Raw genomic sequence first — 14946 nt, 5'->3', positions numbered from 1 at the left:
AATATTCACACCCATGCAACTGATAACATAATGCGACTGTACATAACAAATGTTCTCAAGGCCTAGAGACAGTGACTAACTCAGAGAGCATGCGGCACCCTTCATCCCTACATTCAGTCTGGTAACTAGCATTCAAAAGCATTTCTAAAATACGTCTTGCATAATGACGCCCAAAGTTTTTCATTAAAAATAAATTACCCATCAGCTTAGGCTGTGGGAGATATTTTTTCTAGATTAATTTTATTACGGTTGAGTCTGTAGGCTCAGTGCAGAAGCTATTACTAAATTGAAAGCCACACTGCATTGTATCTTTGAAAGGCGATCCACGTCAGACACAGTTATTTATTGGGTGTGAGTATCAGACACCGTTTGCTTGTGTCTCCATACTAATTGTTTGGCTTGTTTTCCTGCTGACGTCGTCTAATGGTTTGTTGCTAAAAGCACTCTGTGTAACTGTTTCTGCCATTACTTTTTTTTTCTCCTCTCCCGTTGCTCCCCCCCAAACATACACACACACACACACACATATATCCACACCCTCCCCTCACCCAATCTCCTCTGCTCTCTCTATCTCTGGGTTTCAGGTGGTGCAGGTGTTGCGGGCGATTGATAGAGATGAGGGAGGGAATGACAGCACTGTGTATTTCAGCATCCCTCCGGAGTCCAGCGCTGCCCTCAACTTCAGCGTCAGGGACAGTGGTGGTAGGCACTCAATCTTTCCCTCGCTCTGTATATCTCTTTAATTCCTTTTTTTTTGTTCCCTTGGCAGACACACTACTTTCCCCCCCACTTTTTTAAGGCTCTTAATCCCACATTTTATTTCCACCTTTCTCTTTCCATCTTCGTCTTTTCTCTTATTCTCTCTTTTTTTCCAACCCTCCTCTCAAACCCTCTGCCTCTCCCTCTTCTCTCCGCTTCCCCCTTCCCCTTTTCTGTCTCTGCCTCTCTCTTCTACCATCCATCTCCCAACTCCGGTGGCCCCATTGTTTTGCTTTGTTATCCTCCACTCTTTTATTCGTCCCTCTTGTTTGCCTTCCCATATCCTCTGCATATCCCATATACACTCTCCTCCCCACAACCGCATAAATTTACTGTTTACAATGAAAAGCTTTTGAAGAAATCAGAGCTGCTTCATTTAATTTACTTCAGCTCAATTGAATTTAGCTACTTACTATTTGTTTGTAGTACATTCTCTGTCTGTACCGCTGTCTTTGGGCCATTTTCTTGCACAAATACACACACACACACACACACACACACACACACACACACACACACACACACACACACACACACACACACACACACACACACACACACATATTTTGCTGAATAAATAATCAAATAAAGGTTTCTGCATTCACCAACACGTATACAGTATTCTTCACATTCACATTTTTCTCATATATAGACAAAATGATTCGCCCACAAATATATTTTTTGCAATTATATATCTCCCGTAGAGTTTCCTAAGTAAACAAACACAGGTATGCTTGCAGTCGGTGTCTCACACCAGAAAGCACATTGTTTGTATTCTTAAAGCTCAACAAACATGCTGAATAAAACATAAAACTGAAGATTTTGAATATTATGAAACCTGCCCCATTTACCGTGCAGTACATACCCGATTACATCAGCTAGCACTCTTCTTCTTTTCACTCTGCTAAACAATTTGATGCATGTCAGGACTGTTAATCAGCAGAATAGCGTTAAAACTGAGGGAGGTTTACAGCTCACATGCAAAACACATTTGCGTTATTGACAAAACAATCTAATTAAGTTGGTTGAATTTATGTTTCATGTTCGCTAGAGATTACAGTTGTTTATTGCCATATACTGTTTATTTACATTTCAAAACATGTATTTTGATATGGTGAGCATTATAGTAGACTGCTAACACATTCAACAGATGCAGAGCTACATTAGCATTCATCAGAAGTCTTGTCTTCTTCCACCTGACGCGTGCCGTGTATTCACCGTCCTTTAAGCTTTGTTTTGGTCTCCGCCAACTCCCGGCGAAAATGTGTGGCAATATAGCCACTAAATGCTACATCATGTTAATTAGCTAGTCGCTAACTTTGTCTTTGGTTTGGTGCTGAGCAGGTTGCGTACACTAAGTTTATCAGAGCTTTTTATGTGTAAACAAGGTTGTTGAGAATGGTGACAGTGAAGCCAACAATAGAGTTGCTCGCCATAAAACCAAAAATGGTTAGCTAAAACAAAGGACTGCGTAGAGGTGAGGGGAACGACAGGGGAATCAGTCTCTTTAAGTTCGGCAATACAAGCGAGCTCTTTCCAATACACATTCATATGAAAGTATTGATTAGTGCAAGTTTAAACAAATTGTACGATAAAGCCCAGCTATAGGAACAAGCTTTTATTATAACATATGTCTTATAAATGGTGAAAAAGATGACGTTATCTTGATACAGTATGTGTATCTTGTCACTTGGTTATCTGTCTACTGTAGATATGTTTAGGTTTTAGGTATTATGTTTTTGGTTTGTCCCATTATCCTCAATGCGATATCTCTGGAACGCCTTGAGGGAATTTCTTTAAATTTGGCCCACATGTCCACTTGGACTGATTAGACTTTGGGGGGTCAAAGGTCAATGTGACTTCACAAAACAAATATGTGGCCTTGATGCATAATGATGCAGCGATGATATTTTGGACAGACATGGATGTAAACTGCAACGTGACAGCGAGGCGGTGAGTGTAGTTTGTCTTGAATCTGATATCTAGCGTATGATGGTACTGTCACATTCAACAGTATGACATGTAATTCCAGCAGCTGATGAGCTAAGAACTCATTGGCTATTATTTGCACCATTGGCCTGCTAATTGTTGCTAAACTTGGCAAACGATGAGCAAAGCTGCTCTGGTTAGACTGTGGATCTAGAGGATAGACTTGCTGACATGTGGCATCAAAGGCCTCTTTGATGTGTCATCCAACAGGAGAACGGGTTCTGTTCTCACATGGACAGCTTGTCTGACAAAGGCATGATGCATTTGCTTTGTTGAAGACGCTAATGATTTGATCTTTGATTCGGATCAGAGAAGATTATTTTGATAATTGAGTCATATTAATACGACTGTGCCGTGCCTTTCAGGCTTTAAATATTTGATGCACTATGTTCTTGTGTCCTCTTATTTGTGGACTTATTTTTTGTAGCTTTTTACGTTTAATTTAGAAGAAATCTAAATATATCTCGCCGACAATGAACCTTCACAGCTCTTTTGCCTAAAAGCAAGAGGAGTCAGAGCTCTCCAGCCTTTTAAAATGTTGCATGTGAGCCTGTTGTTATTGCTGAGATCTAATTAAAAAGTTAATAGACCTTAGTGCTTATGATGCGTTACATGTGTGAAAACATACCTTTGACTGCCAATCCACCACCAACTGAAAAAAATGGCAAATTGCACCATGCAGGTAACAATGGATGAATTGTCTTCCTTCAGGCCCCACAGCGAGCCTGGTGCTGCTGTCCCAGCTTCAGCCGCTGTCCCGCTCCGCATCCTCCACTCTGACGTTCCATGTACCGCTGGTCCTGAGGGACGGGACGTCGGGCCTCACCAGCACCGGGACTGTCACCGTCTCTGTCTGTCCCTGCCTGAGAGGAGGGGCACGGGCCGGGGAGAAAGAGAAGGACCAACAGACCGAGGGCGAGTGGGACTGGGAAAGAGAGGCGGTATGTCTCCCTCAGCAGTCCACACTACCTTCCCCTGGGCTCAGCACCGCCGCCTTGCTGGCTATCCTGGCTTGTGTCGCCACGCTACTGGGTAAATACTGCATAGAGCTAATGAAGAAACATAGTGATGAAGTCTGAGATCATCATAATAAGAACAACAGTGAAAAATAAAAAAGTGTAATATGAATGATTTTTTTGTCCCTGCAAAGACCCTAACTTATGTAACCTACATCATTTTCTGCAGCATTTAGCATTATTTATGAAGTTATATTAAAATGCACTGCCTATAAAGGGGTTTAATGCTAATCTACAAATAAAAAGATGAGTAAATAGTGTTTAGGGCTGTTTACCCTCGACTACATCCCTGGATGCCTTGATCTGCATATGAAAATAATGGAGGCAGCAGCGTAAATATTTTTCTTAGTCACAGCTGCTCAATAGCAGGGTTTACTTTACCTCGCAATTTTGGTGGGGTTATCTCCTCGGGCAAGGTCAGTACTAATCACTGCTAAAATAACAATTCTGAGTGATTATCTGGGCCCTTTTTTTGATAGCGGCATAATAAAATGACACTGCCACCTTCGCAGAAACTCTCAACTGCTCAATTGGATAATGTCTAGGTGCTGAGAAGGCTTTGGCTCGTGGCCAGCATCATTGTCATTTCTATTCAGTCCGTTGGACTCATGCCTTGTTGATGGGGGCATTATCATTCTGGAAGAGACCAGTTCTATCAAGGAGGATACGCAACATGGCGTGAAGGTGATCATGCACAGGGGCTTTTGGTGGAGTTTAGAATTCAGTTCTCTAAGTGACAAGGGCGTACACTGTACCAGGAAATACACACAAACTTTAGAACATTCGTCTTAAGTTTGTAGTTTTAAAAATAGAACGATAGTTTTGTGCCAGGACAGTTTTGTTTTTCTTGTCTATAAGAGGTTCATGCTAATCCCGAACAGTATAACTGGGGCCTACGCAAAATGCCAAATGTTCTTACATAAGCTCAGACAACAGCTCCATCAGGGTCCCATCTGGTTATTAACACGGGGCTTGGCATACAAAAAGTGGATATCAAGCCACTCTCTATGGCTCCTATGAGGAGACAAATAAACGTTAGTCATGGCATGAAGGTGATCCCTCAAAAGATTAGAGATTTCCCATTCCTTTCAGGAATCATTAGATTAGTTTCATGGAAATCAAATAATGAAAACAATATTAGGATGTAGATTTACTTAGTGCAGCAACATAACCACCTGCTGTACATCCGTATAGAGACACTCGTGCATCGTGTGCACAGTATGGACATACACCGAGACATTAAAGTAAAGGTCTTTCAAGTGGATCCAATTCACTGTTCGCTTTACCGTGTAACCATAACTAAACACAGAAGGCCTGTCAAGGTTTGGATTTTTCCACATGCTGAAACAGTTCACCTTGAGCTCTAATAAGAGAGATACAGAGATACAGTTTGGTGGATTGGCATTAACTTACCCATTTAAGCTACAGCTGATAAAATCTGCTAGCGACAGTCGTCTTTTCGGCTGACAAAATCCACAGTGGTTGACTAGACATGAGCCATTGTTAGCTTCTGTGTCAAGTCAAGCACCTGTTAATTGAAAAAGTACTTTGAACTCTGAGTTTAGGGGTGTAGTGAGATTTAAGGAATTCAGTGAATTATTCTTGGGTCTTTTTTGAGCCGTCGTTAAAAGAAAATAATTACTTCAGGTCACGTTCAGGTAGGTTATCACAAGGCTCGTTCCGGATTAAGTCTAAAACTTTGGACCCATGATGACCTAGAGTCTTTATACAAGTTTATTAAGTGGTACAAGTATAACATTTACCTACTTTATACATTTTAACACTTAACAATAAATCTTGTCAAATAGTGTATGACCATATCCAAACAAATCCATCTTTTCAGGTGGATTGTTGTTGTTGTTGTTGTTGTTGTTGTTGGACAAAGAGCGTCCATGGTTTGGTTATTTTCCCACAGCTCTGGGTCAAATGCAGCTCTCTTCTTTGGGAATATGAAAATATGGCATCATGGGACAATAAAGCGTCCATTTGCCTGGCTAGAGCTCAAAGTCAATTACACAGTGGTGACATGTGGCCTGCTGATATGATATACCAGCCTTCTTCTGTGTTTGTTTTGTCTCTGTGTCTCACCTCTTTGTCTGCCTAAATATTTTCCCCCTGCTCACTCCCTCCTCTTCCTCCTTCCCTTTATTTCCCCTGTGACTTCTGCCCCCTCCCCCCGAGTTAATCATTCTTGTTCCAATTTCTCTCCAATGCCTCAAAATCCTTTATTCCCACTGCTACCTCTCTGCAGCGGTGAGTGCCCTGTCATTGTCGCTGCGCCGTCAGAAGCGTGACTCCCTGTCACCGCTCGAAGAGGACGACGTACGTGAGAACATCATAACGTATGATGACGAGGGCGGGGGCGAGGCCGACACGGCTGCCTTTGACATTGCCGCACTCCAGAGCGCCCCGCACAGCTCGCGCTCACGTGGCTATCGCACACTGGACAGCAGGAATGTGTAAGAAGGCAGAGGAAGCATGTGTGTGTGTGTGTGTGTGTGTGTGTGTGTGTGTGTGTGTGTGTGTGTGCAAGTTCTTTTCATATACACATATATAACTCTTGTTGTTTAATAGCATCTAACACTCATGGCAGGCCTCTTATTATTTGCTAAAAGGAAGTGAAGGAGGAAATAAATATAGCCCTCCAGAATAAAAGCTTTCATCACTGTCCAGCACTTAAATGAACCCCTTAAATAACTGATCAAGCCTTAATTCCCTAATTCTAATCAGTCACCGATCAAAATGCTAAGACAGAAGGCGATCAAACTGTTCCGTCCTGGGAGACCACTTTGTTGTGCTTATTTGTCAAAGCTTGTTTATGCTGTGCTACAACAGAGAGTTGTTTGCACCCACTTTGATGTTTCTATGAAACATTGTTATTGCCTTTGGACTAATAATTAGCTCCAATGAATTCATGCAAGCCATGTATAGAGAGGCCATAAACAAGTACAAAGGCTGCATTTAGTTTATCAAAAATTACTTCTCGCAATTTATGGAGGTGGACAGAACAACATGAAAAACCCTTTAGATCTAATGCAATCCTTTGCAACATATCTGCAATAAACACTACCTTTGGGATGTTTTTAATGTTTCAATTCTTGATTGTGTTACTGAGGTTCGTTAAACTTTATGGTAACTTTGAAGCTCTAGTTTGGGTTCGGTTGTATTCCGCTGGTTAGATCTCACAGGCAATCTCCATCAAATGTACACATGAATTTCTATTTATGGTTTCATGGGCAATAGTATCAGCTCTACATCATCTTCTGTGGCTCTGAAAGGAGCTTTTGTTGAGTCTGAAAGAGTAACCCTGATGATGTTGTCTTGGATTTGGCTTAGTGACTACGACTTTAACAGAGCTGAAATACAACGGTATGTATTTTGGTTTTAGAGGTTAAAGTCAGGATATCTTGGCCTTCGCTGCATCAATCTGGATTTTTTAGGAGAAAAATCTATCTACAGAAGTCCCCCAGCTTTATGCCAGTGAAAACTTAATATCTGGAATAGCCCTTTAATAGGATCTTTCCCACCTGGATATCTTTTCCAAGGTTGAAACAAATGAACAGAAATACCCTAGAATGTGGATATAATGCAATACGTTACAAAACAACAAATCATGGTCTCAAAATGACTACAGATGGTTTGTCGTGGTGGACCTGCAAGTTAAGACATATCCAGTACCGGTTATGCACAATGTTCACATGAGAGACTTCTACCCTGTCCCTCTATATTGTTTGCTGTCAAATAAAGTAAAACATGTCACATAAAAGAACCTGACTTACAAAAGTTGACTGGATATTTTCCCCTGTGTCTTACAGACGTTACGCCCATCACAACCAAGAAAAAGCTCGTACTTATAGCTGGGCTCAGAATCCGGCCGTAGATCACAATTACTCAGGACCAGGAGGACCTCTCTATGGTCGCCTATGTTACAGCAGCCACACGTTACCTGTTCTCCGCCGCACACCAGCTGGAACATTTGAACCAGGTCTGGCAGAGATGGGATATCGCTTTCCTGCAGGTCAGCCAGACCACTCTCTGGTCATTCAGAACCAAGGGGCCATGGTAGGGCCGATGGAGTCTGGGGCGGTGTACATCACTCCCACAGACCTCAGCACGGGAAGCCGAACGGGGAGTCGCACGGGAAGCCGTGACGGGACTGCGCCCCAAAGTGGGGTAAGCACGTCAGATGGAGGCACGCCGAGGACTAGTGACAGCCAGGAGAGAGGAGGAGGGACGGGAACCGCAAGCAACTGCACAGAGGGGAGCATCGAGGACAAAGTGAACTACAGTCAAGATGTGGATTGGGTAAGGATCACTCTGACCTCACTTCACACCAAAATGCGCAATTTGGGATCATAGTTCAGCTGATTCTAATTTGACTCCAAATATGCTGACCTCCATGACGAGCGTCCAATGGTATTCTGGCATTGACATGAGGCAGAAGTTATGTTTTCTCCAATTTTGAGTAGAGAAAAAAATTATTTTACACTCTTAAGTTCAGGAAGTTATATCTCCTACGATCCAGTCTAATGTAGTCGGTAGCATCCAAGTTAGCTGTTTCATAAGTAATGCTTTAGGTGATGATGTTCTTCATTCTACATTGTGCAAATGATGGATACTTGCACATTTGGTGTGAAACTGGCATATGAATGGATTCTGTACTCCAACACAGTTTAATACATAGATGGATGGATGGATACATTTAATTAAAATTGAATGAATGACTTGATTAATGATAGATTGCTGCCTTGGCAAAAACATTAAAGTTGAATGAATGGCTCAATTATTAAATTAGTAAGTAAGAAAGTAATTAAGCAAATATAAAATAATTATTAGGTTTGCCGTCAACCTGATATACTACATTATTGCAGTGATTGCTATAATATTATTCATCTCTGTACGGTAGCAGAAATGTCCAGGACAATGCTGGAGGAAGAAAATTATCAGCACATTTATGTCCTACTACTCATTATCTTTTCTAGCTTTTGTTTTATTTATTAGGCCATGGAAAGTCTGTCTGGCCCTTGCTTTATTTAATTTTTTCAAATATTTTATCTCTTATCTCTATCACGTCCCTCTCCATCTCCCTCTCACAGTGCAGTGTTAGCTCATTCTAGTGTTCAATTAATATCTATTGCTTCTTCCAACTCTGCTCTCTTTCACTCTGTTCTCCTCAATGTCTGTCTCTCCTTCAGTCCCGATTGTGTTTTTTATCATCACCTCCTCCTGCTTTTCCTCCATTTTCCATCACCCCCCCCCCCCCCCCCTCCATCTTTCTGCTTTTATTATGTCTTTCATTAAATGATCCTTCATCCCATTTTATGTTAACCAAACCTAACAGTACCACACCCAACCCCAGCCCCGAACTGAAACCACTCGTGCTCGCCTACGTTCCCTCCAGGTGCAGTCGGAGACATTACCAAGGGAGCATCACCTCGTCATGACCCGATCCGGCTCCATGATGGGCCAGGGACACGCAGTGGGAGGCTGGGTGTGCGACTCAGCTACCCTCCCCTTGGCGGGACGCAGGGCCTCCCGAGCGGGCCTGTCCCCAAAACGCGTAGGATCAGGTCAGGCTGAATCTGACTCCAACGGAGGAGGAGGAGGAGGGGAGGAGGAGGAGGAGGAGGGGGAAATGGAAGTGGGGGCACCTCCAGAGATGGACAACAGCATCCTGCCAATGTACGGAACTACGCCACTGTCCTACAGGGGGAGGTATCTGGACAGAGGGACTACCCCGGCAGCTTAGGGAGAGGAGGACTAGAGATGGGGAGCAACTTTGTGGTGGCAAGGCCAGACAGGGATGGCGGAGGAATATCATCTGTCTACCCTGAAGCAGCTGGTTTTATTGGGGACTGGCGTGATCGGATGGGTCTAGGGGGGTATGTTTTAGGCAGGAGGGATATCACCCCCCAGCTTTTTCCCTTTCCAGGGCAGCCTCGGGGAGCATACGGCGGAATGATGGGCTTTGGTGCCGGCTGGGTTCCAGGAATGGAGGCTGCCAGAGGAGCTCCAGGTCCCTCCTTAGCACTGAGGGTGGGTGAGTTCCTTCGTCTGCGTCTTGCCCAGGTCACTTTTGACCCATCGCAGCCACCGTACGACTCTGTGCAGGTGTACGGCCTGGAGGGCACAGGGTCCCGGGCTGGATCCCTCAGCTCACTCGAAAGCGAAGGAGAGAAGGATGCAGAGAAGGAGGAGTGGGGGGCAGGGCTTGAGGAGTGGGGACCCCAGTTCCATAATTTGGCTCAACTCTTTAAAGACAGGGAGAAAGAAAGGGAAGAGAAGGAAAAAGATGAAGTGGGTGCCAAAACTGAGAAGGAAAAGGACGAGCCAGAGAAGAAAGAGAGAAAAGAGGAAGGGGAGCAGGCGGGAGAAGAGGGGAAAGACTGAGGAAACGATAAAAATGAAACAAATAGGGACAAAGGGGTAAGAGAAAAAAGGAGGGGATTGAAGGATGATGAAAAGGCAACCAGAGCTAGAATAATGCGAAGAGAAGTTAAAGGAGAGAAAGATGAAGAGGCAAAGTAATAAAAAGAGACAGAGAAAAATGAGCCAAGGGAGGGTGGAGAGTGCGAGTGCAGGGGAGGGAGTGATTGATGTAATTTAAAGCAATAAGTGTTGAAACGTTGATATGGTTGAGCACAGATACTGAGACAATGCAGAGGCTGCTTCTGCTCAGGGCAGCAACAATTTGTTAAACGCTTTGGACAAAGAAAAACAACCCAAACATCCAAGACTCGATTTAATTCAACTTTCACGTAGACGGACTGATAATACAGCAAGAAACAAGAAGAGAGACGTTTTGTCGTTTTGTCGGTCCGCTCTTTGTGTCCGCATGTGTGTTTGTGTGTGAGAAAAGTCTGTGAGGGAATACGTATGTGCGCGCAAAAGTGCATATAAGCACTTGTATGTGTGAGTGTATACTGTGCATATTTAACAAAGACAGAGAAATAGAAGTAATCATTATACCCAGAGACAATTTAAACATGTGTTATGAGTTTTCAGGACAATGTGCGAGAGTGAGCAGTAAAAAAGGAAGTTTATAAAGTAGAATAACACACAGGGGATAAAATATGTATTTGAATATAAAGTGTACGAGATAGAGGATGGATGTATAGAGAAAGAAATGATCGGGGAAAGTGAGACGATTGTACAGAAACTTACTTTTTATTCCATCTGCAGTGTCAGAAAAGTGAATTATTCAGCTCACTACTTCATTCCAAATGAAAATGATGAATCATTTAAATCCTGCAAAAGATTCCCCCTCCTCTCAGCCCACAAGGAAAACAGACATTGTGAAAAATTTAAATGATTTAGGGATGTGATCCCCCCAAACCCCCACCCCTTCTCATCCCTCCAGCTTTTTGAAGTCGAGTGTTGGTATGTTTACAAAGATGCACACACAAACACACACGCACAGACACAAAAGAACTGATGAACACCATAAGGCTTTGATTGTACTACAGTAAATTATAAAAGAAAAACCATCCACAAGTATTCCATCTACTATATGGAGTAATGACGACTCTATTATTCATCTCTTAAATGTTTTTATGGAAGAAGTCTCCTATTTTTTATGCGTCTCCCCACTGTAGTCTCACTCGACACGTCTTTAGGACAGTATGCATGACGTTTGAAAACAGCAAACCTTAATAGGCAATCAATTTCATTTTGAACACTTCCCAAATGAAACTGTCCATAGAGCTGTAATGATATTATAAGGGTACAACACCGCAGAGACTCCCGCGAAAGGCTTTTTGTTCTTGTTAAAGGTCAAGATGCAAATGAGCTGCAGTTTTCAGCTGGAATGCACTTTTATACTGTGTGATGTTCAATGATAGATAATGAATCATGTCAGAGATTACAGTTGTTTTATAAGATGTCAATTAAACAAAAAAATCTAATGTTTGACTGTATGTAAAAGCATTTCAAATGTAAATACCACTGAATAGTATTGCAAAAAGAGAGTATATAAAATGAAAAATGAGTGAAAAAAATCTAAAACAGAACCTGCCCAAATGGAGCACTGTTGGGACTATTTGTATGTACTGTAGATTAGAAAATGGATTAACATGAGCTGGATTTAAAAGCCTACTGGACTGAAAACAACACCATGTATTCTACACCTGTGTAATAAGTGAACAGGTTTGTTTTGTGGTAGCGCTTGTCTGAGATGGACAAGCCAGGCATTAAATTATACATGTGGCCTCTGGCAGAAGTTTGTTGTGCAAAATATTAGGAAGCCTCTACTATCGAGGATCCCAGTGGGAGGAAAATCCGATGGAGTGAGGAGAAATTCCCCTCATGGGCATACAACAAAAATTCTGTATTTTCCATAAAATATGAATTATTATTCAGCAAAAGTAGAATGATACACTGAAATGGAATTTGTAATGAGTTCTGTGAGTATTGCATTGCCTGAGAGAAGTGAAAATAAGTTTTATAGATAGTTACTTATCTCTTGAAATATAATAAACTGTACATTTAAGAGTAAGATTTTTAATAAAAGTACGGGAAAGTGACTATCCATCAAATATTCATGCATTTCAGGCAATGCCACTCAATCACCATATTAATATTGCATTTTGCTTTGCTTTGACCACTGCAAATGTCTAAAGTCAAGTAAATTCTCAAATTTTTGTGGAATAATAAGAGTCCGATTTGTTTCATATTTTGAGTCCCGGGGGGGATTTTGTCACATACCCTAACCTGAATGTTTCGCAGAAATGTCACCATTTGTAAGTGGTTCACTGTAAAGCCACCCACATAAGTCAAGCTGCCAACTATGCTATTGTCCACCAGTTTGGTCCAACCATAATCTTGTTGTCTGCTTCTGTCAACACTTAGTTAATCAATCAGGAAGTCAGGCTACACACTGACCGAAATAAAACCCATACACACCTCTGTACCCTTTACCTGAGCCACAGACTTGTCCATACAGTGCCACGGTGCAGACTGGATGGAGCCAGGACCAATGTACAAATACTGCACAATAACTGGAGAAGAGAGGGGGGTGCAGAACCTTGCGGGGGGGATCTTTTGCTGATCAACAATACTCCAATACCCCAAAGCTACCTAAGCCTTTCCTCAGCTTTGCAACACTTATCCAAAGTGATAATTGGGCTATTAGACACTCACAGCAATATATTGTGTGCCAACATTAAAGGATAATTACGGTTTGTTACAACTTGGGTCTTATTTTCATAGTTTTTTCCATTATTTCTATCTGTGATATAACATTAACGTTGTACTGAAACCCTCCGGTCAGCAAAAATGATTCTGAAGAGAACAGAGGGGAACGGTCAGTTTATTACAAAAACTGTCTGTTGTAAAAATCAAAGTTTACAGACCAACGTCCTGGTTTAAATTTGACCTACTGTACTTGCCATAGTTGGGTCTGCACACAGTGTTCCTAAAATAAAATAAGAGATAAAATAAGATTAGCCTTTATTGTCTCCCTCAGAAGAAAGTTGTCCTGGGCATTCAAGAGAATTCGCAATGAGGGATTATTACAAACATTTTCCCACCATGACTGAGTCATTTAATGTGTTTGAATCATATATTACAAAATGTGTGTAAATGCATCCAAGACTTGGACTGAAATGAAAGTGTATTACATCTCATCTGGATTTTATCTGGATACTGAACTACTGACTAATGTAATGTGTTCTTTATTCTCAGCAATTAGTCAGGTGTGTATCATAACTGATGGAAATGATAGTCAAAATTACAAAAACATAAACCAAGTTGTAATAAACCTGAATTATCAGTCAAATGTCAAACGATTTACAATGGACGGAATCAATTGAGTGTCTTGAATGATGATTTTACTGGTACACCTAAAATGACTGCCAAAGAACCTTGGACCATTTTGTTATGAGAATGAGTATCGTTATAAAGTGCACTAATGTGTTTCTCTTCCTTAGCTTTTATGTGGAATGTGCCAACTTTCTGAGTCTCTCTGTCTCTTAACACACACAAAAACTATCCTCATTTTCATAACAGTATTGCCAATTCTGGGGCAGCCATTGCAAAAGCAATTAGCATGGTATACCAATAAGTGACCTTTCTTACTTTCCAATGATATGGTTTATTCCACAGTCTTTGATTGGCTCCAGGTGTTTCATCTCTGCTGATTGGTCTAATTCAAAGCTTTACTCTGGCTGATTGGTCAAAATCAAAGTGATGATTCTCCTGATTTGTCTTATTTCAGAGTTCTGGAGTGCTGCGCCAACTATACCACTTGATGGAGCTGATTATCCCACCTTCTGAGCCCGGCAAATTGTTTCAATCAAAAACGTGATTAGTTGAATCAGTTGTTTTAAATACAATAAGAGCCTGCCGTCTCTGCAGCACTCCACAGCTCTTTTTTATTTTTTTACTTTTTAAGCTAGCTCTGATGCAGTGACTGACAAAAATGGTCCTGTCAGGCCATTTGTCAAGTCCTCTGTCCAAGAAAAGCTATTTACCTAGGATACTGCAGTCACACTCAAAGGAAGAGAGCTTCTTAGCATTTAGATATGTTGATATATAGCTTAAGGGTTCAGGTGAAGGACTAAAATAGTTCTCTTGACCCCAAACGAGTAGACCCCATCGGTTCTGTGCCCCCCGGGTGACGTCATTGCTCCTGCACGATGTTGATACAATTCCACAATTGCGTGCTGAACAAAGTGTATTTATTTCTGTTGTACTTTTTCTTTTTGTAAATTTGAATAAAAAAGGAACTATTTCAAAGAGATGAGTCAGACCTGCTCTGTGCTCCCTCCTGCAGTCTCTTGAGTTTCTGGGTAATCAGACTTCTGCTGCTCGTGTGTGCCCTCTGTGTGTGTGTGTTTCTTGTACTTGCTACATAGTGAGGACCGAAGCAAGTTTTAAACCAATAAGTGAGAACATTTGTGGAAAGTGAGGACATGTTTGAGGGTTATGACCTTGTTTTAAGATTCAGGTTAGAATTTGGTTTAGGATAGGGTCAGGGTAAGGTTTGGGGTTGGGCATTTAATTGTGATGGCTAAGGTTAAGGGCTAAGAAAAGCATTACGTTAATGAGGGTCCTCACAATGATAGAAGGACAAGGACTTGTTTGTGTGTGTGTGTGTGTGTATGTGTGTGTGTCTGCAAGAGAAAGAGACAGAGGGATAGAGCGATTGAGAGATGTCCTGTGCAATGCATACAAATGTGTGCAC

General features: G+C 41.8%; 1 protein-coding gene across 1 annotated transcript in view; it reads left to right on the top strand.

Annotated features, from left to right (window-relative positions):
* cdh24b (cadherin 24, type 2b) overlaps positions 1-14502 on the top strand; it is a 129356-nt gene extending 114854 nt beyond the window's left edge. Inside the window, exons 10-15 of the mRNA XM_029453385.1 lie at positions 585-702; positions 3460-3780; positions 6016-6223; positions 7580-8069; positions 9106-9354; positions 9399-14502. Of these exons, the coding sequence (XP_029309245.1) occupies positions 585-702; positions 3460-3780; positions 6016-6223; positions 7580-8069; positions 9106-9354; positions 9399-10154 (2142 nt within the window). The 3' untranslated portion in view covers positions 10155-14502. The remainder of the gene's footprint in view (positions 1-584; positions 703-3459; positions 3781-6015; positions 6224-7579; positions 8070-9105; positions 9355-9398) is intronic.
* The last annotated feature ends 444 nt before the right edge of the window (positions 14503-14946 follow it).

The sequence above is a fragment of the Cottoperca gobio genome, chromosome 17 (genome assembly GCF_900634415.1).
Source record: "Cottoperca gobio chromosome 17, fCotGob3.1, whole genome shotgun sequence".
Taxonomy (NCBI): Eukaryota; Metazoa; Chordata; class Actinopteri; order Perciformes; family Bovichtidae; genus Cottoperca; species Cottoperca gobio.
Note: the sequence above shows the minus strand (reverse complement) of the source record. Positions and strands in the feature narration are given on the sequence as shown.